Source organism: Leopardus geoffroyi, chromosome X, assembly GCF_018350155.1.
Source record: "Leopardus geoffroyi isolate Oge1 chromosome X, O.geoffroyi_Oge1_pat1.0, whole genome shotgun sequence".
Taxonomy (NCBI): Eukaryota; Metazoa; Chordata; class Mammalia; order Carnivora; family Felidae; genus Leopardus; species Leopardus geoffroyi.
This window is the reverse complement of record NC_059343.1, coordinates 97,761,416-97,785,624: the sequence shown is the minus strand read 5'-3', so window position 1 is coordinate 97,785,624 and position 24,209 is coordinate 97,761,416. Positions and strand designations below refer to the sequence as shown.

At 40.4% G+C, this 24,209-nt stretch overlaps 1 protein-coding gene and 1 long non-coding RNA gene across 3 annotated transcripts in view; one reads left to right on the top strand and one right to left on the bottom strand.

Annotated features, from left to right (window-relative positions):
* The window catches only part of WDR44 (WD repeat domain 44), an 81,708-nt gene extending 61,972 nt beyond the window's left edge, over nt 1-19,736 (bottom strand). Inside the window, exon 1 of one of the 2 annotated variants that reach the window (XM_045473099.1) lies at nt 19,228-19,736. In XM_045473099.1, coding sequence (XP_045329055.1) covers nt 19,228-19,304 — 77 coding nt within the window. In that variant the 5' untranslated portion in view covers nt 19,305-19,736. The remainder of the gene's footprint in view (nt 1-19,227) is intronic. The other variant, XM_045473100.1, reaches the window with a different exon arrangement.
* Nucleotides 19,737-19,833: 97 nt separating this feature from the next.
* Nucleotides 19,834-24,209, top strand: part of LOC123594971 — a 146,377-nt gene continuing 142,001 nt past the window's right edge. The window contains exons 1-2 of the long non-coding RNA XR_006710965.1: nt 19,834-20,124; nt 22,498-22,643. This is a non-coding gene — a long non-coding RNA (uncharacterized LOC123594971). The remainder of the gene's footprint in view (nt 20,125-22,497; nt 22,644-24,209) is intronic.

Sequence of the window (24,209 nt, the reverse complement as noted above, 5' to 3'; positions counted from 1 at the left end):
GTTCTCCCGTCCCAGACAAATTATATCCCAGCATACCCTAAGAATGTACACAGCTTCCTCCCTATCTAAAGCCTTTAAAGAATCAGGTAGAATAGAAGAGGAAAATGAGAAAAACACTCAATAGTCAATAATGGAAAGCAGGTAAATGCTAAAAACTATAAGCAGATTTGCTTGATGTCAATCCCAAGCAAAAAAAAAAAAAAAAAATTTTAATGTTTGTTTATTTTTGAGAGAGAGACAGACAGAACGTGAGCAGGGTAGGGGCTGAGAGAGAGAGGGAGATGGAGACACAGAATTGGAAGCAGGCTCCAGGTTGTGAGCAGTCGGCACAGAGCCCGACGTGTGGCTCAAACTCACAAACTGCGAGATCATGACCTGAGCCGAAGTTGCACACTTAACAGACTAAGCCACCCAGGCACCCCATTTCCAAGCAAAATTCTTAAGCACACTGTTAAATGGTTTAAGGGCCCTAGGCATGGGTAAGATCATCATTAAAGTCAGTAAGCACTCAGGACACCTTAGGTGGCTCAGTGGGTTAAGTGTCCAGACTCTAGATTTCAGCTCAGGTCATGATCTCACAGTTTCTGAGATCAAGCTCTGTCTCCCTCTCTCCTGCTTGCGCATGTGCTCTCTCCCTCAAAATAAATAATAAACAAACCTAAAAAAGAAACAAAAACAAAAACCTAGTTTTAAAAAAAGAGTCAGTAAGCATTCACAGAAAGCCTGTCATACAAGATTAACCTAATTGCCTTTTTTGATAGGGTTAACTGGCTTAGAATATAAAGGGATACTGTACACATGTGAAAAAAATTTGGATTTAAGCACTCAATTTTATAACATTCTCACCGATATCCTTTTTTAAAAAAAAAAGATTTCATTTTTATTTATTTATTTTTATTTGTGAGAGAGAGGCAGAGCGTGAGCAGGGGAGGGGCAGAGAGAGAGGGAGACACAGAATCTGAAGTAGGCTCCAGGCTCTGAGCTGTTGGTATGGCACCCAACACGGGGCTCGAACCCACAAACTACGAGATCATGACCTGAGCCGAAGTCAAACATTTAACCAATTGAGCCACCCAGGCACCCCAAAGATTTTATTTTTAAGTCATCTCTACACCCAAGTGAGCCTCGAACTCACAACTTTGAGATCAAGAGTCACATGCTCCACTGACTGAGCCAGCCAGGTCCCTCACAATAACATCCTTTTAGACAAGGATATTAACAAGGAGATGTTAAGCTAGAATACACTTAGATGGGTTTGTAACTGATTGAACATTACTCAAAGTATGCTGATTAATGCATCAATAAAAAACCATAAGGAACTATCAAATAATTTCTACTGTACTCTATCCTACTTATTTTATGTTTTTAAGATTTTTTAATTTTTATTTTTAAGTAATCTCTACACCCAATGTGAGGCTCGAACTTATAACTCCAAGATCAAGAGTCACACGCTCTATGACTGAGCCAGTCAGGTGCCCCTATCCTACTTATTCTTATTAATGTCTTGAATGTGGACACTGCTGGCATATCTACGTAATTGGCAGATGACACAAAGTTGGGAAGCATAGAGAATATACTAGCTGACAGCACCCACAAATATTTTAAGAGTTTACAACAATAAGCCAGTCTTAACAGAATGCAATGGAGTGGGGATAAATATAAAATGAATGATTGGGGATATACAACTTAACAGCAAACCATGTAAAAACATTTAGGTATTTCTGTTGATTGCTCAGACACAGCAAAGGCTGTGATGGCTGCTGAAATAGCTGGTGTAATCTGAGGAACTATTAAGGCCAGGGCAAGGGGAGTGGTTCGATTCTGCTCTACTTCTCACTGATAAGAACACATTTGAAGAGGAACACTGATGAAAGAGAACATATCTGCAAGAGAAAAACCAATTTGGTGAATGTTCTAGAAACCAAGTAGAATGATATACAGAACTAAGGATGCTAACCTGATGAAGACAAGGAAGAAATGAATACCTCTTTATTTGGGGGATCTGGGATTTATTTTGGTAAGTACAGGCAGTGAAACTTTGCAGGTAGTCTGATGTTTTCATTGCAACCTATATTTTAACTCTTAAACTGATATTTTATATTTGATATGCAGCACATACATGTAACTATGAAGCATAACAAACAAAATGAACTGTGATTCACCATCCTACCTGACAATGAGAATAGCATGAAGACTAGGACAGCTACTGTGTTGTCCTATTCCATCTGCTGCCTTTCTCTTAAAGGGAACCGGTAGCCCAGATTTGATTTATTGTTCCCTTACTTTATCATTTTAAAAAGATAAGGTATCCCTGAACAATGTATTGTTAAGTTTTGTTATTTCTGAGCTTTGTTTTCACTGATGCACTTCCCAAGAAAAAAGTGTTGGACCCTAAAATAAACATTGCACTCAAAAATCTTAGTATTCCTGTCAGAGTAAAGGCTACCTTTTATCACTGCACACTCCAGTTGTATTTAAGTCTCCTAAGTGTGCCCATACCCACCAGTCTTCTGCTTCTCCCCCACCAAGGGATGCCAGATTTAGCAACCAGAAGTACAGGCTGCCCAGTTAAATTCCAATTTCAGATAAACAACAAATACACTTTCAATATTAAATGTTTATCTAAAATTGGAATTTCACTGGGAGTCCTGTATTTTATCAGGCAACCCTACCCCACACCCAAGTTAATTAAGTGGACAATTAATCCTATGATCTGTTGCTATGTGATAAAGGGACAAAGCGGGAAGAACTGCATGGCCAATGTCATTGTATAAACATTCATCTAAGTATTCAACAGTGTTCACTGACCAGAAAAAAAATAATTTGCACATGTGTGAATTCAAAGCTTTCCCAGACAGTGCGTTCAGTGTGTATGCCCAAATGCAAATACCACTGCATATATGCAGTTAAGTACATTTTTCAAAAACACTCAGTGAAGAATAGGAAGGTATATTAATAGCTTAATTATGTTGGCTTGGATTGTCCCCTCTCCAAAAAACCAAATTTTCTAGATATGTAAATTGACTTATAACCATTATGTAAACATATTCATATCATTTGTAAGCTGTCCTCAGTATGTTCAAAATGAGGTTAACCTATATAGGTTAAATAAACATCAAGCCAACTTTCTAGATAAATATCAATTAAAATGATGTTGTCATTAAAAAGGGATTCAAGGGGCACCTGGGTAGCTCGGTGGGTGGAGCATGTGATTCTTGATCTAGGGGTCATGAGTTTGAGCCCCATGTTGGGTGCAGAGATTACTTTAAAAAATAAAACCTTTCAAAATACATAAAGAGGGGCATTTGGGTAGTTCAGTCGGTTAAGCGTCCCAGTTTGGTTCAGGTCATGATCTAACGGTTTGTGAGTTCAGCCCCGCATCGGGCTCCCTGCTGTCAGCACAGACCCTGCTTCAGATCCTCATTCTCGCTCTCTCCCTCTCCAAAATAAACATTCAAAAACTTTCTTTTAAATAAATAAAGGGATTCAGTTACCATATACACAAAACCACTTTAGGACACGCTTCACTTTACAAAAGGGATACCAGAAATATTTCAGATGCAATCAATACAGGTGTGTATTAAGAACCTACATAGGGGCGCCTGGGTGGCGCAGTCGGTTAAGCGTCCGACTTCAGCCAGGTCACGATCTCGCAGTCTGTGAGTTCGAGCCCCGCGTCAGGCTCTGGGCTGATGGCTCAGAGCCTGGAGCCTGTTTCCGATTCTGTGTCTCCCTCTCTCTCTGCCCCTCCCCCATTCATGCTCTGTCTCTCTCTGTCCCAAAAATAAATAAACGTTGAAAAAAAAAAAAAAAAAAAAAAAAGAACCTACATAGATTAGATTCCCCAAACAGAAGCTAGTAACATGCACTCTTTTGCCTGGCTTACTAACCACAAAGCTCATCTTTTGGAACCAGGTATTGAAATGTCTGACTGTATAGGAGTCTTGGTTTATCAGAGCTGCAGCAAGTGGTTTCTCTCCAATCACTGGATCACCTTTTCCAATTTTCAACTTAAATCTTCATCACTCATGTGCTATGGCTTTAGGGTAATCAGGCCTTAAAATCACGTAGCAAGTGCTTAAGTCTACTTTAGAAAAGAACACTGCGTTTGTATGGTTTCAAAGAGCCAGATCCCATAAACCATCCTACCTCTAGTGTCTCACCCTTTAGCTACAGACAGATTCTTCTGCCTTTTGGGCTTGGTGTTTCTTTACCTCTTACCTGAGGGTTATCTGAAAAACAAACAAACACAATCTGTAAGCCTTCTGAGAGCAGGCAGGAAGAAGAGTGCAAACTAAACCTACATCTGCCACCTGCTTCACGGTAAACTGAACAACGAGGAGCTCAAAGACCCACCCCCTAAAGTACACAAAGTATTAAAAGCAATCTCACACTTCACATTCGTGTTTCCAGACTTCTTACTGTACTGGGTGAAAAGAATATACCAAAACAATTTGGCAGCACACAGAAAAACAGACGAACGAAGTATTTTTCTGTCAGTAAGAGGACGCACCTTTTTTTAGGCTCTGAGAAAAAAAAGGTGGTTGGCTCTGAAGAAGCCTCTTGTCAGGTTGCAAAATTCCTGACAGGCTCCTAAAGGGTAAAAAGAGGCAACGACATAGAAGGAGGGAGTAGAGTCAATCAGCTGGAATAAAGCTGGTAGCCTGGAAAACACTGTTCTTCTAGGAAGGTGACTACCAGGGGCCAACAGAGAATTACTCTATAGCTTGATTTTGTTTTTATCCTCCTCTTTTTTTTTTTTTTTTTTTTGCCTTTGCCATCAGGAAAACGAAAAAGATGAGCCTCAACAGTTTGTCAAGAAACTGAATCCACAGAACAGAGAACAGCTTTCCTGTACAAAGAAGGTGCTGGAGAATCTAAGGCCCTTGAGGTGAACAGGATATGAGCATAGATAAGGCCTTAGCCAGTCATTAGAGTAAGCAGGTAATCAGAAGAGTTTTGCTTTCTAAAGCCCAGTCAACTGAATAGGAAATAGTTTGCTTAGGGGAAACTGAGATCAACACGAAAGTGCTAAATCTAAATTATGAATCAGAAGGGTTCTGGTGATTAAAACACCCTGACATAAAGATTTTCTACCCACTAAGGCCAGGCAGAAAAACAACATCTAACACAAAGCCAAAAACTAAAACAAAACCCAAACCCCAGGTTGAACAAAAATGGAAGACAGTTCAAATTTAGATAAAATACTGTTTTGTTTAAAAAAATTTTTTTTAACGTTTTTATTTATTTTTGAGACAGAGAGAGACAGAGCATGAACGGGGAGGGGCAGGGAGAGAGGGAGACACAGAATCGGAAGCAGGCTCCAGGCTCTGAGCCATCAGCCCAGAGCCCGACGTGGGGCTCGAACTCACGGATGGCGAGATCGTGACCTGAGTTGAAGTCGGACGCTTAACCGACTGAGCCACCCAGGCGCCCCGTTTTATTTTTTAAATCTTGCTCTAAGTGCATAGTTTTTAAAATTTGGTATGCAATACTGTTCGTTGGTATTGAAGTGTATTTACGGATTTTATTAGTTACATTCTTATGGGACATTTTATTAATCATATATGAAGTAATAAAGTCACCCATAGAAAGTGGAAGTCAAGTAACACCTTCAACTAACAACAGTCCTCAAATTAAAGAAATGGGATCTAAGAGAGAATCATTTGCTAGCTTTTCAAAATCAAATCATTTATGACAGTATCACATCCATTCTCAGAGCTCTATTTTAAGTTGGCTACTACCAAAAGTGACAATCCCAACTAAACCTGAAAAGCCTAGGAATAGCAGGAAAAACATAAGTGCTAGGCAATCACAAACAAGTCTTATTTTCCTAGTATAACCTATCATGTCATGTTTTCACTAGGCAGTTGAAAATAGGACTCATTCATATTTCCCTAGATACATGGTAATACTGACTTATTAACAAGATTAATAAAAAGCCAAGAACATACTTATAATTATCAAATAAGGAATTAACTGAATCCCTCAAGATGTGAAATTACTACTTCTAGTATTCTTTGAAAGGCCATTTTATGTTTTAAATACTATGAAAGCCAAGAACAATGTATCTAAAATACCTAATAACTATTTTGTCAATGACATTAATGAGAATAGATGGTGAAAAATTTGGCACAATGGCTGTTTTTTGAAAGCAGGTTTTGTGGCAATATTTATAAATGATCTTTAATAAAATAAAACCTCATGAAGAAATATAAATCTAGTTACATATAAAGTAATTACAAACTTTAAAAATAGACTCTTAAGCAACTGTATTTTGTCTAAAATGACAACTTGATTTTTCAAAATTGATTTACATAATTTATGTAGTTTTATGCCATATTCCTGAAGGAATATCTTGATAATCTATTTAGTGACAAAAATAACAGAAAAGCATATCCATTCCCTGGGCCCTCTCAAAAATTCTAAACTAAAAACATTCTACTTTGCACATTTACAGCCATTCAATAAATACCCACATTGGAACAATAACTCCAGGAGAAGACATCTATTTCACAATGTCCCAATTTGTTAAAGGGGGTTAGTTAAAAATCATATCTATTAATGACTTAAAGTAATTTGTAAAGGGTGCCTGGGTGGCTCAGTCGGTTAAGCATCTGACTCTTGATTTTGGCTCAGATCATGATCTTGCAGTTGTGAGATCAAGCCCTGTGTCAGGCTCCCTCACTGAGTGTGGACCCTGCTTGAAATTCTCTCTCTCTCTGCTTCTGCCCCCCTCCCTTGCTCTCTCTCTCTAAATTCAACTAGGAAAAAAAAGTAATTTTTAGGGGCTCCTGGGTGGCTTAGTCTGTTAAGCGTCTGACTCTTGATCTCAGCTCATGTCTTGATCTCAGGGTCGTGAGTTCATGCGCTGTGATGGGCTCTATGCCCAGCGTGGAGGCTGCTTTAAAAAAAAAAAAGTAATTTTTAGTAAAATCATAACAGAAACAGGTAACTAAATTTATGACTGCCTGGAGAAGTCAATACTAATGCAGTCATGCTAAATCACTTTTAACTTATTTTTTAAAAAGTAAACAAGAGGTTGGACTACAGGCTGTATCAGAAGTGTTATCAAGTTAATGTGCTAATATGATTCTGTAAATTATCTAAAACACCCTATTGTGTACTAATCTTAAAAAGTAAATGCCCCGGGTGCCTGGCTGGCTCAGTAGGTGGAGCATGGGACTCTTGATCTCGGGGTCATGAGTTTGAGTCCCACATTGAGTCCCACCTGACTGACTTACTTGGTAGAGCATGTGACTCTTGATCTTGGGGTCATGAGTTCAAGTTGAATGGTGGGCATAGAGCTTACTTAAAAAAAAAAAGTAAATGCCAATAACTTCTAAGGTCACTCTATATAAAAATTAGAGCTCTGAAGAATCTGTCACAACCCCCTCTTTAAAAACTTTACATAAATAAATTCTATAATCAGTGAACTGATTACTCAGACTTTGAGATCCTTTGCTTTTCTCCTTCTGAGTTTACTGCTCAACACCAAAGATGAGCAGAGGAACAAAACAAACAAACAAAAAAATCAAAGCAAACCATTTATTTTTAAAATTTAAAAAAAAATTTACTGCTGTGATAAAAGGTTTGATGGGAAAGGAAGTTGTAAACTAATGACTGAACTGAGGTTTTGGTATAAGTGGTAGCTTTTAATTATTCATGTTCTCCCTCCATATCATGAATAATAGAAAAATGAACATATTTCTGTACATTTAATATTAAGCATTTTATTTAAAAAATTTTTTTAACATTTATTCACTTTTGAGAGACAGAGAGACAGGGTGTGAGTGGGGGAGGGGCAGAGAGAAACACACAGAATCCGAAGCTGTCAGCAAGCACAGAGCCTGACTTGGGGCTCGAACCCAAGAACCGTGAGATCATGACCTGAGCTGAAGTTGGACGCTTAACCGACTGAGCCAGCCAGGCATCCCAAGCATTTTATTTTATAAATTTGATTACCGTGCTTTATGTATCTGAATTTCTACTTCTGCATTCTTTAATGAAATATGTATTAGATACTTGATAAACACTCTAGAAAAATCTCAAATTACCTAGAATGCTTACCTATGTAAAACATTCTGAGTGGCAAGTTTATTATTCATTATAAAAAAGGCTATTCAATCTTATTTATAGCCTAAATAGTAATTACTGACAATGTAGTTTTTGTAATTACTTAGCTACTATGAATGCATTTTTCCCATTAATTTGACAGCCAGAAGAGGTTTGATTAGGTGGAAAATATTAATAACTACCACATGCATTCATTGTGACTGCTAAAACACACCTTTGAAGGGGAAGAAAAACAAAACAAAACATGGTGTTTCCAATTAGTGGCTTGTAGCCAAAAATATGAATCAGTTATGCTAAAAAAAAAAAAAAAAGGAGAAGAAAAAGAAAGAAAGAAAGAAAGAAAGAAAGAAAGCCAGCCACAAAACCGTGGCCTAAATAAACAACTGACAACAATCTACAAAACAAATACAGGAAAAAAAAATCCAGGATCAAGACGTTTTGATCAGGCACAGAACACAGAAGCCCCATCAGCACTGGCTCACATCTTGAGGGGTTTTCCCTTAGGAACAAAGAACATACCCTTTGAAATGCAGTAGCAGTATCTGGGATTCCAGCGCTTTCAGTAGCAAGGTCATTTTCTGACCTAGCTACTGTACCATAATCAATTCCATCAGCGCTTAAAAAGAACATTAAAAATACTGCTTTTTGGGGCGCCTGGGTGGCTCAGTTGCTTAAGCGTTCGACTCTTGATTTCGGTTCAGGTCATGATCTCCCAATTCGTGAGACTGAGCCCCGAGTCAGGCTCTGGGCTGAGCATGGAGCCTGTTTGGGATTCTCTCTCTCCCTGCCCCTCCCATACTGGCTCTTTCTCTCTTTCAAAATAAACAAATAAACTTAAAATATATATATTGCTTTTGGGGGGACGCCTAGGTGGCTCAGTCAGTTAAGCCTCTAACTCTTGATTTCGGCTCAGGTCATGATTGCCCAGGTGGTGGGATCAAGCTCCGCAGCAGCCTACCTTCTAAGCATGGAGCCTGCTTCAGAGTCTCTCTCTCTGCCCCTCCCCTACTCACACTGGCTCTGTCTCTCTCAAAATAAATAAACATTAAAAATATACTTTGTAGTGGCGCCAGGGTGGCTCAGTCGGTTAAGCATCTGACTTTGGCTCAGGTCGTGGTTTGTGAGTTCGAGGCCCCATCGGGCTCTATGCCTAGGGCTCGGAGCCTGGAGCCTGCTTCTGATTCTGTGTCTCCCTCCCTTTCTGCCCCTCCTCCACTCGCACTCTATCTCTCTCAAAAGTAAATAAACATTTAAAAAAATTATACATATACTTTTCATTGTTTTAAATGAATTATACATACCCAAACAGCAGAAGAGTTAGTCTCATCATTCTAATAATTCACATTTAAAACTTAACATCACAAATGTTTATAGTTTAGAAAAGAAAAGTAGGGCAAAACCTAATGTTTTATATCTTCATTCAAAACCATCATCTTAATTACCACAAAGTGGTAAAGCTCCACTTTTGCTGGCTGGCCCTTATCTACCCTGAGATGAGTTTTATTTGCAAAATTAGGGTAATAATTGTCCTACCTGTCTCACAAAAATTGTCCTTCTGTTTCACAGGATACAGGATAATCAGAAGAGATAATGTAACCAAAAGTACTCTGAAAACTAATGCCCAACATTGGTAGAGAGTATGGCATTACCATTCTTTACAAGTAACAACATAATACTTCTTTCTTGCTGTGAACACATTAATCCCTGGAAGAAACAGTTGGTAACAAGGAATCGATATGGCTATGGGATAACTGGAAACACCTCCTAAGGCTTCACTGTTAACATTTAGTATTTGCTGAGTACAGGGCGTCCTCAAGTTACAAGGGTTCCATAAATCCAAACCACTGTCCTTGCCTCAGCCCCCTCCATTTCCTCCCTCTTTGCTCTTAATAGGAACTGGTGTGGGGGTGGGAATACAGATTTGAGAGAACCAGGAAGTTCAAAAGTAGAAGAAAATGTGAAGAGAAGTGGAACACCACAGAGCATGCCTACTCACCATCCCTATCACCATCTAGACCTTTCTTTCACTACTACACATCAGCTGTGGACATCTCTCTATGCTGGGAAATAAGGCAAAGGTTACAAGTCAATAGCTAAGAGCTATGACGTGGAACAAAAGAGGGGTAGTAAAGTTCACTTAAAGGAAAAACAACTGATCTCAGTCATTAGCCATAATCTCTAAAGCCAATCCAAGAAAGTCAAAATACCAATTGCAAAATATTGACAAACCTACTCACTTTCACTCACAAAGGTGTTAGTGGGGCTTTTTTTTGTTTATTATTATTATTATTTTTTAGTAATCTCTACACCCAATGTGGGGCTCAAACTCAGAACCTCAAGATCAAGAGTCGTATGCTCCTCCGACTGAGCCAGCCGGGCACCTCACAAAGGTACTAGTTTTATCAAGCTACCTATTTATTCATTCTGCTCACCTACCTTCCACTAACCCAATGAACTACCCTCACCTGCGATGCTAACCAATCCCACTTACCAATGTATTTACAATATCCAATTTAACCAATCTTTCCCTTGCTTGTTCTCAAAGATACACCCATTATATTTCAGCCATCATGGTCCCTTGTCAGTTTTAAGGGACAGACAATAAGTTATTGAATCTCTGTACTGATGACATTGGGTAATCGAGGAAGGAGACAGCTGGAAGTGGAGTAGAATTGAGCCTGCAGAAATGTTCAAACAACCTGCCATTTCAGTTTGACATGAGTAGATAAGTGTATTTTAAAGGAGATTTTTTAAAAAACACACAAATTGTTAATAGTACTGCTAATAACCAGAAAGAGGATTCCCTCAGTCTCCCTGAGGATTCTCCTCAGTCAATTTAAACAGACTTTCAGGAACAAATTTAAAAGAGAACTATGGATATTAAGTTCATCCATGGCTAGTTTTTCCAGTTCAAGAGCAATGCCAGAAAAAACACTCCCACCTCTTCTTTTGAGCCTATTTAGTAACCAGTGGGTTTGAATACAGCTCTACATTCTATTTACTGGTTCTCTAGAAAGTCTGACCTGTAAGAATGCCCACAGTTCAATGAATTTGTACTGGAACAGTCTGTGACAATTAGTAGTGGTCAAGTAGGTTTTATACAGGTATGGCTTGCTCTGTACAGGCTGCCTACTGGAAAATATTGTTAAAATTTTCTGTCAGAAGCTTCCAAAAATTTTATGCTTCACGCTTGGCCTTTTGAAAAAAAAAAAAAAAAAAAAAAACACATTTTCTCTCCCCCCTGCCCACCTCCTTCTTTCTAAAAATGTTAAGGATTGGGGCCCCGTGGAGAAAGTAAACCTTTTACTGCCCCTAAATCTATTTGTGCAACTAAAATAAAGTTCTCCTTGGAGCATTAGCAGAATTTAACCACAGTTTTGATTAGGATACACAAGTCTTAAAATGAAATCGTTCTAATCACAATTTCAATAAAAATTCAAACCAGGAAGATTTAATCATTTCATAAACTTACAGTCTTACAAAATAATCTTTTATTTAACAAGATAAACACTTGGGATGTCTGGGTGGCTCAGTAGGTTGAGCGTCCAACTCTTGATTTTGGCTCAGGTCATGATCCCAGGATCATGGGATTGAGCCCAGTGTTGCCTGCTTAAGATTTTCTCTCTCCTCCTCCGTGCACACACACACGCATGCGCACTCTCTCTAAAAAAAAAAAAAAAAAAAAAAGATAAACACACTTTGAAAAGTAAAAAAAAAAAAATCTTTTTTTAAATTAAAAAAAAATTTTTTTTAATGTTTATTTATTTTTGAGACAGAGGGAGAGAGAGAGAGAACGCATGAGCGGGGAAGGGGCAGAGAGAGAGGGAGAAATAGAATCCGAAGCAGGCTCCAGGCTCTGACAGAGCCTGACGCAGGGCTCGAGCTCACTACCTGTGAAACCATGACCTGAGCCAAAGTCGTACACTCAACTGACTGAGCCACCCAGGAGCCACCCACGCAAAAAAAAAAAAAAAAAAAAAAAAATCTTAAGACTAAAATTCTACTTTGATTTTTAAAAGATTATTTATCGTTATGTATGGAAATGGATACTATTTACTAAATCATAGTGATTATGTCACTTAATGTCAGAGATTAATTGTGCATATTTGGAAGTCACTACTACACCCTACAATATTAACAAGCATGAGCACCAAAGACAAACACTAACACAAATACCAGCAGTTTATATATCCTAAATATTTCTTCAATATATTTTTTTGTTTGTTTATTTTTGTTTTAAGTAGGGTCCATACCCAGCATTGAGCCCGGGGCTTGAACTCACAACCCTGAGATCAAAACCTGAGCTGAGATCAAGAGTCAGTCACTCACCTGACTGAGTCATCCAGGCACACCCCTCCCCGCTGCTGCTTCTTCTTTTTCAAAGTAAACTCTATGCCCAATGTGGGGCTGGAACTCACGACCCGAAGATTAAGAGTTGCATGCTCTATTGACTGAGCCAACCAGGCGCCCCTTCAATATCCTTATTTTTAGCAAGACAAGTAAAGTCTTATGGTTCAAAACTATTTTATTTTCATGAATTCTGAGGTTTTTAAGAGATAAAAAATGTACTTGTCAAGTAAATATGAAGACTTCTATTATAAAGACCCATATAATAATTCAGTCTTTACCTTTCAGAATTTTCCTGTTTATTCCAAGGCTGCAAAGGAAAGATAACACTTCCTATTAAATTTCTAAACAATTTTTCTCAAATTAGAATGAATTAATCTAAGGGCTAAACATTCTTTCTACAACGTACAGAAATCATTTTTGTTAGAAGCCAGATTACTTATTTGGTAGCTGCTGATAAATCAAGGTGCTTTTGGGTCACTTCATTTAGTGTGTGATGATACCAAGTCTAAAATCACATTTACAAATACATTTCTTAAATGGTCACTCTTGATCTTGAAATTTATTCTAGCTTGTATCACAAAAGGATGGCCATCGGATGTCAGTTGTGCAATGTACTCAATCTTCAAGACAATGACTAACAATGGAACTGAGAACAGGAGTATGAGGAACCGTTCCCTAAATGCATTCTTGTTAAATTCTGTATGCTTAAAATGTTTGGAGACAAAAAGGTTTTGTGGACTTAAAACTAATTGACCCTGATGGAATGCCAAACTGTAAACTGCCAGACAGCTGCAGCTGGTAATAAAATGCTAAGACCTGAAGAGCTTTAGCAGAACCTGATTATATGGTAATCCTAGTAGCTGAGAGAAGGCAAAAGAGCTAGAAGAATAACTGATAGGCTGGTTGCTACGGTAACCGAGATAAATTTGTATACTGACTGGGGAAAACATTGGGATTGCCATCAGGTATGAGGCCCACACTATGTCTCACGTGCTTTTTCTTCAATTTTGAATCACGAGATGACAAACTAACACAAAGACCGCTCAGTTTGAAGAATAGGGTTCTGCTCTGAAGAGTAAGGAAAGCACCCAATTAAAGGTTTAGCTGTTTAGCTGCATAATTTGACAGACAGCTAGAGGGGAACAGACTTTGTGAACGTTTGTAGAAATCAGTTTAACTCTGGGTAGAAAACAGAAATGTAGGTTATTTATCAATTCAATTTAGACGTCAGGAGGATATCATAAAGTACCTACAATTTTTGTTACTTTAAATTTTGTTTGAGGTTATTTCTTATGGGATATTAATCTCTTACAAAAAGGATTATTTAATTCCCACTATGAAGGTGTGAATGTAAAACCATAGTAACTGGTGTGCTTTGTCTTATCTCAGTTATCTATACTCCAGGAAGCAGCCTTTTAACTTGGGTCTCTATTCACCACCCCTACCTCAGTCACCACTACCCCCATCAACCAAACCCTTCCTCCACCTACACTACCCCGGAAGTAATTACCAGAATTGTGGGCAGAGTATGAGGAGGAAACAGTGTCTTCAAGGGGCTTTCCTAGCAAATTCACTCGACTTTATCTAAAGTTAAAACAATGAAGAGAACACATGGATGGTTGTGGAGTGTATAGGTTACACACTTAGGTCTCAAATACCAATAATTAGAAATCATTTTCTGTTCTGTAGGGCTACAACTGAATTGTCACCATCCTACAAGTATGTAGGCTTTCAAGATTTTAAAAATCAAATTTTATCTACCCTATTTTATGCAGTTATCACAAGAACGGAGTAAAGTTTTCAGTTAATAGGAGTTTGTACAGATTCAAATTGAGTCCCCAAATTGCCATACTAATACAGACTGTTCTACCTCCATGAGTCACCAATTGATAGTTGGAGGTCACTAAATTTAGAGCCTGAATTTACCTTATATGTAGGTCCCCCTCCCCACCTCAATATAATGTTACATGGGTGTGATAAACAGCATTTACAAATATATTTCTATCAATCCACAAAGTCAAAAGCAATCAAATATAATCCATGATTTATAAATATAATCTGATTAAATGCCAACCCATGAACAGCCATTTTTAAGGAATCTTTCCTAAAGTAACCCATACTGCACAAATTTTTTTATTGAAACTTGTATCAATTTTCTCTCAGAAAGAAATGTTTCTGATGCTTAAGTAAAGTGAGAAGCTGCGTTTCAACAAAGGCAGCTATGCAACTTGTTGCTTTTAGACTGAACTATTCTTCAGGACAGTTTGATCTCAGTTCTCATCATTTAAAAATCAAGATTTCACCATTACTTCAATCTAAAATGATAGACTGGTGGGGCTCCTGCCTGGTTCAGCTGGTAGAGCATGCAACTCTTGATCCCAGGGTCGTGAGTTCAAGCCCCACATTGGGCAAGGAGCCTACTTTAAAAAAAAAAAAAAAAAAAAAAAGAGGGTCACCTGGGTGGCTCAATTGGTTGAGTGTCCAACTCTTGATTTTGACACAGGTCATGATCCCAGGGTCCTGGGATAGAGCTCTGCATCGGACTCCGAGCTGAGTGTGGAGCCTGCTTAAGATTCTCTCGCTCTCTCGCTCTACCCCTCTCCCCTTCACTCTCTCTCTCTCTAAAAAAAAAAAAAAAAAAAAAAAAAAAAAAAAAGAAGATAGACTGGGGTTAATACTAACTAGACTCCTTTTTTTTTTCTTTCTTCCTAACTAGACTCCTGAAACTGAACTAAATAACAACCACTGTTCTTAGATCAACCTTTCTGCCACCTGATTTGGAGAAAATTAGTGGGCAAAAGTTAGAATCCTAGACAGAACAGTCAATGTCCTCTGACAGCAGGGCATGAAAAAACAGAATCAAGGTAGACAGACCATCTTAAGATCCCACTAACAGGGTAAGGGACAGTAACCTAGAACAGGGATAGCTAGCAGTATTTTCCCTCCTTCCACAGACAAGGCAACATGGTATAAATGAGGAATCAGGAGACTTGGGTTCTAGTTTCAAGCCTGCTACTAATTAGCAATGTGTTACCTTCCCTCACTGAGCCTCGTTTTCTCTTTCACAGTTAAATGGGAGGGCTAGACTGAATGATCTCTGATCCTTTCCTATTCTAAAAATGTCAACCATTCTATCCTTCCTTCCAAGGCCTCAAAAATATTTTGGTTGCCATTAAAAAAAAAAAAAATAAAGAAAGAATGCTCAAAATGTCACATTTATTTTCATAACATGTTCTCACTGCCAGCCTTTTAGTATGTGTATGCATGTATAATCCACACAAACTAGCAGGAGCATTCATCTTATATATAATTTACCCAGTAAACATTTAACTTAAAATCATTGGGTCTTGAATTATGTACCAAATATCATCAAGTCTGCTAAACTAAAAACTTTTTAAAAAAATCATGGAAAGATTTCCCAAGAACAAAAGCTTATCAATAAAAGCACACTATTAAACCTCAACACGATGACAGACTTTTAGAGTTGGAGGAGTTCTCAGAGTGTAATCTCAATTTAAAGATGAGGAAATGAAATGACTCAGAGTCCAGGGCTTTTTTTCTACTATACCTCACTTCCTCCTCCCTTTCCTGCTTTATCAAAAGACAGCATAGTAGCAAAAAGAACGCTAGACTGTGAGACTGACCTGGATTCCAGTCCTCATTGACATTAATTTGCTGTGGCACCTTGGACAAGTCATTTCCCCTCTTTAGGGTTTGGTTTACACAATATTTTATATGAAGAAAGTTAAGTGTATGCCCCTTCTACCTGTAACATGCTAGGATCTTATTAAATTCTTATCTGATACAACAAAATACACATTCCTGAAAGAGAAAGTGGAAATTTCTAGTCAAGAGAACCAAAAAGCAGGCTGCTGCTTTTAAACAGATGCATCAGTTCAATTTAGCAAGCTGGTCCTAAAGCAATTTACTCCAGAATCTCTTGGAAGAAGATATCCCCGCCCCACCCCCGCCTCTAGACAGACAGACACACACACACACACACACACACACACACACACACACACACACACAATGTGAGGCAGCTATGATATACTGCAAAAAACAAAACAAAACAAAACAAAAAAAAACTGGACTAGGAGTCTGAAGAACTGGCTTCAAATCCTAGCTGTCACTTACAAAGCTGTGTGTCTCATAGGCCAATTCATTAACCTCTCTGCAGCCTAAGGTTCCTCATATATAAAAACGGAGAGAACAAGGAAATCTGAGCTAAAATATCACTCAAAAGAAAGCTTTACAAATGTGGTGCTTAATGCAAAGCTGGGCAAGTGGAGATGATCTGCCACTGTGGAAAAGTAGGCTGGACTAGAATGAAGTCTGTCTATTAAAAAGCAGGGCTGATTTTTAACTTACTAAATTTGCTTTCCAAGACTAGAACAACAAAGTTGAAGATACCACTGGAGGGGAACAGAAGAAATAAATCAATTTTAGGAAATGGACTGTGTATTTGGATTCTGATTAACAAAACATATGAGATAACTCTTGACTGCCTAATCAGTTCACTAAATTTCACGAAATGGTCTGTGTACTGTGGCACACCCAACAGCAAGGAACATTTCTTAGTTTGCAAACTCAGTCTGTTAACCTCTTAGAGTTTGCACGGTGTGCCACTCCAATTCCTATCAAGGGACAGAAGGCATTTCTGATAATCAGATATCCAGTGACACCATCTGTTTCCACAAATCAAGATTTCTCACTGCATTTCTAGGTTGTTAGTTACCCGGCCAAATCTCTTCACAGTACGTTATGCAAAAGACAAAACCTGTCACAAAGGATAGAGGAAATGTTAATGATGCCAACCTTTTTCAGTCCTCCCAGTACTGCTAGTTCTTTTCAGATTCAATTCTCCAGATGAGTCGAATTCTCTTCCAAATTTCCCCCACCAATACAGAATGAAACCGTGAAATTCACAGACTGACACCATAGTTTTATCCATACAGCTCAACGCGTTGAATATTTGGACAGGTTATAGAAGTCAAAATTAGAAGGGCGGATCCCAAAAGACGTTTTTACTTTTCACCTACTACAGAAGGATCAAAGTGCTTGAGAAGCTCTATTATCCCAAGAGGCAAGAAGTGATTCTATTAATTCTATCAAGATGACTCACTGGGTTCAAATAAGTTAAATAGCTCCAAGTTCTGCATACTTCCTCCCAAAGTAAGCACCGTGTGAAGTTAAATTTGTTAACTCCAAGAAAGGAAGGAGAAGGGAATGGACATTTGAGTTCTTCCTCTGTGCCAGGTACTAAGCTAGATAATATACACTCCTGATATAACTGTCCTTCAAAATTAAATGTTTCGTTCATTGAAAAGAAACAATACTCACATATTTCTAAATTGATTACAATCATATACATAGATTGTTATTTCCTCCCCCCACTCCACACACGTTCAAAAGGTCTGTCATTTAACCTAAATCAACAGTTCCTTACTTTGAGGGGAAAAGCACAAAAACAGAATTTTGAGGGTATCCAATGTATTTGGAAATCCAAAAGTATTTTCAATCCTCCACTGTCTAGCGATGAGCTTGTGTCAGATACTGAACTTGAAGGAGACTCCGTGCCATCTCAAGATTGGCCACTGCCACCCAAAAATCTTTTAATAGTGATAGGAAGGTTGGTGGAAACACATCTGCGACCTACCAATGAACATTTCTGATTTTCGTGCTGTAACTCTTTGGGTATATATCATATATAATATATATTAGGCTTTAGAATGTCTTCTAGAAAGTACAAATAACTTGATTTGCAGCAAACATGGTATTTCTTCCATGGGGGTAAGCTTGAGAATTGGAAGGTAGATCAACGCCTGTAACCATACAGCGTCTACTTACACTAACACAGGAAGTTCACCAATTCTCAAGTTCTTACAGCACGAAAATATATTTCCCTGCCTCTACTTCCACACAAGCCCCGCAGAAGAGTTCGGCGAAATAGCTTTAAATCCCGTTTCAACTTTGAGAAGAGGAGGAGTGGGTAAGAACAAGTCCCAGGCAAGCGGAGCATTCCAACTACTGCACTTCCTTACTCAGAATCTCCCATACTAATCATCACTAAAACATCTTGCAGAATTAGATAAATAACACAAAGCTGTGGCTCTCCTTCCAACCACCAGATTACTCAGCACTTGTTTGTATCTCTGTAGCCGGTTGTGTACAATTGCGTCCGGCTCCCCTTTTAAGACAGCGTTCTCCCGAATGGGAAGGACCTCGTCTTCGATTTCCTTTGCCTCGCCGTAAGGTGCTATTTTAATAAAATACTGTTGATCTAGAGTACATCAGCTAGAGGACTCCCCGAAGTAAATACCCAGCCTTCCCCCCGCTCCTTCTCTTTCTGGGCAACGAAAAGAGGACGGCGAACAGTTACGGCCACCTCTGAAACGAACAGGCAAGTTAGCGGCACCAGAAAAAAACAAACGAGAAATGCAATTTCTCCTTTAATCTGTGGTCCCCAAGGCCAAAACGGATGTTTCAAAGGTAAAGCGCGGAACCCCACCAATACAGATCGCCGGCTCTCGGGCACGTAAACTGTCCCACCTCGAAGAAAGCCGGACGAGACGAGAAAGGGGCTCCGTAGCCCCAGGGACCGCTCGCCCAGGGAATGGAGGGGGTTTGGCCGAGGTGGGCGATTCCCCCTCCCCCGAGTCCCTCTGAAGTGCCCGAGCGAGACACCGAGGAGCAGCGGTGGCGGACACAGCGGGACCCGGGAGGGGTGCGGTGGGGAGGCACGGGGGAAGCCGGGGGACTGGAGCGCCCGGCTTCTGGGCCGTAGCTCCAGTGACTTACCCCACAGGGTCGCCGCCCCCTAGGTGCACATCTTCGGGGGCATCAAAGAATTCCTCGGTGTCGCTTTCCGACGCCATTTATAGGACACACCCGCGGGTGAGGGGGCCGACGCCGCCTGGAGGGAGGGTGACTTTCGTCTCCTCCTCGTCGTCCTCCACCCCGGCGAGACCGTGGGGAGGTGGGTCCCGGGCGAGGACAGGGACGGAGCGGACTATCTAGAGTGAGGAGCCGGTGAGGGGCAAGGGGCCGCCGTCAGCTGCCGGGCTGCGAGGATGACCGGCCGAGCGGCAGCCTGAGTAGGCGGCGGTGGGTCCAGGGACTGTTGCTGCCGCCGCTCCCGGCGATAGGTGTACAAGGAGAGCGAGAGAAGAGGCGGTGGCTCTCTGTGGGGGAGGGCGGGCTCGCCGACGACAGCAGCTCCAATTTCTCCCGCAGCAGCAATTACAGCAGCTGGGAGAGCCAGTTGCCCGCAAAATACGGACGCGCACCTAACCTCGCGAGATTTCGGGAGGGGCCGGTGAAAGCGTGGGCGGGGCGAAGAGAAGACGGGGGCGGTTCCAGAGCGGCGGCGCTCAGATTTCTTCCACCCGAGAGGCCTATCAAAACGGCGCAAGCGCGTTGAGCGCGTTCGGCGAGGGCCGGAAGTAGCGGAGGGGGGCGGAGAAGAGCCTCCTGAAGGGAGGAGCCGAGAACCTGCGCAGGGGCGGCGTGGTGCCACGGTTCTGGGGGAGAGCGCCCGACGTGGGTGGGGTCGTACAGATCGACTCGTCCCCTAACTCGGCAGATGCAAAGACGGGCATCTTCAGAGGGGTGGTGTTGAGTCCTTTTTTTTCCCTTGTGAGGAAATGCTGTCGGGAGACGCTGGCATTGTGTCATCAGCATTTACGTCGTCTTAAGGTATCCAAGCCCAGGATATCCCACCACCTCTAGGACATAGGCAAGTCCATCACCTCTAGCGTTTCGGAAACAACCTGCCCTAGGTACTACAAGATTTCTAACTGAGATCCCTAGATACGACCCTGCCGGCCAGAGGGTGGGGTCCATGAGAGCTACTTGGGGAGTGTGCCAGTTTCATGGAGTAATGATGGATTTGTTGCTGAAGCTGCGCCGACGTAAGGCCTCCAGTTACTCTTTCTCTCCGAATATTTGTTGCCACCCACACTTAACGTGAGAGAAATTCTTACAGACTGGCCAAGGTGTGCATCAGTCAAGTGGTAAATATATATTGAACAGATGCCGTTGCAAAGCTAAGAGCTAGTAGCTCCATTCTGACCCTCGATTGCCCAATGTCCAGCGATGAAAATAGAAAAGTATTTTTTCAATGACCAAGGTGGTCTTTCTTAACGGGTCGTTGACCACCAAAGTGAAAACATTGACTTTCTTCTCTAAGAGCGCTGAAACACATTTGTTTCCCATTGATGTCACGACAGGAAGGCTCTCAGACCTGTTAGCACAGGCTCAGCTCACTGCTCAAGATGGCACCCGGGAAAGACCGGATTGGGTCTGGGTGCATGCCCTTAGAGGCTAGAATGGGGTTCTAAATTTCTGTTTGTAATGCAACCAGGAAAAGACCTGGCGTTGCCTGCCTTACTTGAGTAAAACCGAATGGCATACACTGTCACTTCTGTAACGTCCCAGGGAGTTCGGGGGGAAACACTGCATATTCAAATACAGTAATATTTTTTGCCGCAAGCCACATGATTATTGATGCGGGGTAAAGGAATACCAGTAAATAGCCTCATTCAGTTCAGGTCAGATACTACGGCCAAATAAGTTTAGGTTAGATCAATTAGACTATCAAATAAGTTACTAAAACTACAAAACAAAATTTTTAGTTTCCAGAGCTTTTTGGATTTCAGAATTGCAGACAAGGGATTTCTGGGTCCTTGTGAGGATGTGACTTTTGTCACGATCTAGTAATTATTAGCTTTTATGTGTTTTAAACATGTTAATTTCCCGGATAGAAAACTGTATCTCCGAATACTTTTTCTTTTGTTGCTCACTAGGAAAGATACGCTTTTTTCCTTATGGAGTTTGGAAAGATAAAAGTAAATAAACTACCTGAATTTATTCTTTTCCTAGTCATCTAATAGTGAATTTATGTTTGCCTTAAAAATTAAGTTTGGCGTTGGGGTGCCTGGTTGGCTCTGTCGGTAGAGCATGTGGCTCTTGATCTTGGGGTCATGACTTTGAGCCCCACCTTGGGTGCAGAGATTACTTTAAAAAAAAAAAAAGGATGAAGACAATTTGGTTCCTGTCTTCCAGGAGCTCACAATCTAGCAATGGATCCAAATATGGATTCCTAATTTGGTATCTTTTTTCACCACACCATGTTACCATATCACCTCTCTTGGACCTTCTTTTTCTCTCTCTCTCTCTCTCTTGGACCTTTTAAGGTACCTTAACATTATACTTAGAAAAAGTCAAGAGTGGAGAAATGATTAGGTGATAACATTCTTAGAGGTATTAAAGTTGTCGGTTTAAATGCTTTTTATCAGTTATGTGAGAAAGTGAATTTCTGCTAACACGAAAACACATGTGTACTGCATGTCACAATATTTTTATAAGATTTGAAGCAATTTCTACACCCAGCTGGGGGCTCCAACTCACCACCTTGAGATCAAGAGTCACACCCTCCACCAACTGAGCCAGCCAAGCCCCTCCCCTCCCCCCCAGCCCCCCCACGTGTCATAATTTTAAGAGATGTTTTGGCTGAATCATCTAAAGTTTTAAAGCAGCAGATTTTAGGTCTAGTACAAGGCAGTAGTTTTAAGGCTTTTCTCCTTATTAGAACTGAAACTTTTTTTTTTTAAGTTTATTTATCCATTTTGATAGGGGTGGAGGGGCAGAGAGAGAGCGAGGGAGAGAATCCCAAGCAGGCTCTGCTGTCCGCACGAAGCCCAACGTGGGACTCCATGTCACAAACCATGAGCTTATGACCTGAGTTGAAATCAAGAGTTGGGCTCTCAACTGACTGAGCTACCCAGGCACTCCTAGAAATGAAACTTTTTCATCAAACTTAATTCCATGCAAAAGTGTACTTCTCATAAAAATAATAACTGCTCCAGTTGAAGCAGGAGTAGTCCAGGTCCCTGCCTGCATGGCCTTCCCTGAGGTGCCAGAGACTGCCCCAAGGAGCCGTTAAAAAAAATTGAAGGCTGTTGGTCCAAAGCAGGAGTTGGCAAATTATGGTACACTGGACAAGTCTGTCCCACCGTCTGTTTTTGCAAACACAGCAATTCCCCCTTATCATTATTTCGCTTTCTGCAGCTTCAGTTGCCCGAGATCAACTGTGGTTCAGAAGCAGATGGCCCTCCTGACGTATCTTCTAACGGTACATCAGAATACCTACATCATTTACCTCACTCTATTTCATCACACAGGCATTTTGTCATTTCATGTCACCACAAAAAGGGGTGAGTACAGTACAACAGCATATTTTGAGATAGACCGTATTCACATAAGTTTTATTAAAGTATGTTGTTACAATTATCCTATTTTATTATTAGTTATTGTTAATATTTTACTGTGCATAATTTATACTTTTTTAAAGTTTATTTTTACTTATTTTGAGAGAGAGAGAGAGAGAGAAAGCAGGCAGAGGGGAAGCAGAGAGAGAGAGAGAGAGAATCCCAAGTAGGCTCCATGCTGTCAGCACAGAGCCTGACATGGGGCTCGAACTCATGATCCGTAAGATCGTGACCTGAGCTGAAATCAAGAGCCAGATGCTTGAGCCACTCGGGTGCCCCTATAAATTGTACTTTTCATAGGTATGTATGGATAGGGAAAAACATAGTATATATAGGGTTTGGGACTATGTGTAGCTTCAGGCACGGCAGGATCCAGGGCTAGAACATAGCCCCCATGGATAAAGGAGGGCTACTGTAAAGTTTTATTGGAACACAGCCAGGCTTATTTGTCTCTGTACTGTCTGTCTGCTTTTAGGGTGGAGTTGAGTAGTTGGGACAGAGACTGTATGGCCTACAAAGCCTAAAATATTTCCAATTAGGCTCTTTGCAGAAAATTGTGCCTACCTTTGGTCCATGGGATACTATTTTCTAAGGTACCTCAGAACTGAAAACACACGCATATTAAATGGTTATTTGAATTTGTTTCACGACGGAATTGTATAATGCCACAAAATCGTATATACAGATAAGAATGAGGATAAAACCTTTTCCCACCTGGCTCATTCCTAGTGACTTTAAAAACTACACAGGCCTAGTGGAAACTTTTCATGCCTCCTTTTCTGTACAGCATAAACTCTACTTAGGAGTTCCAGAGGTGAGAGTTCCCAAACCAGTGTATGGAGCACTTTGTCTGTGGGATGCTTACTCTCTTCTCTTGGCAAGAATAATACAAACTGGCAGTGTACTTGGGGCCAATTTTTCTGCAACCTCAATAGTAATCACTGGGAATATCAGTGACCAGACTGTCATGGGCATAGACTTTTGTTACAAACAAGAGCTAAAGTGATAACTCAGGGAAAAACTTTTTCTCTTTAATTTTTTTTAACATTTCTTTATTATTTTTTAATTAAAAAAATATTGTAATGTTTATTTATTTTTGAGGTTGGGGGGAGACGGAGTGGGGGAGGGGCAGAGAGAGAGAGAGAGAGAGAGAGACTCTGAAGCAGGCTCCAGGCTCTGAGCTGTCACCACAGAGCCCAACGCGAGACTCAAACCCACAACCCGTTAGCTCATAACCTGAGCTGAAGTCAGATGCTCAACCGACTGAGCCACCCGGGAGCCCCAGGGAAAAACCTTTTATATACAGGGTTAGATGATTTATATACAGGGTTAGATGATTTGAGAAACAATATTGATGTGAACTGATTTAATATTATAATCTCCATGAGAGTTTTTATGGATTTTGAAGTGTCAGAATCCATAAAAGAAAATCATTCTGAAACTGGCTAAAATTTCTCAGGGGCAAGATGAAATTCTGTAATCATCAACCTTCAATTATGTTTGAAAGGTCAG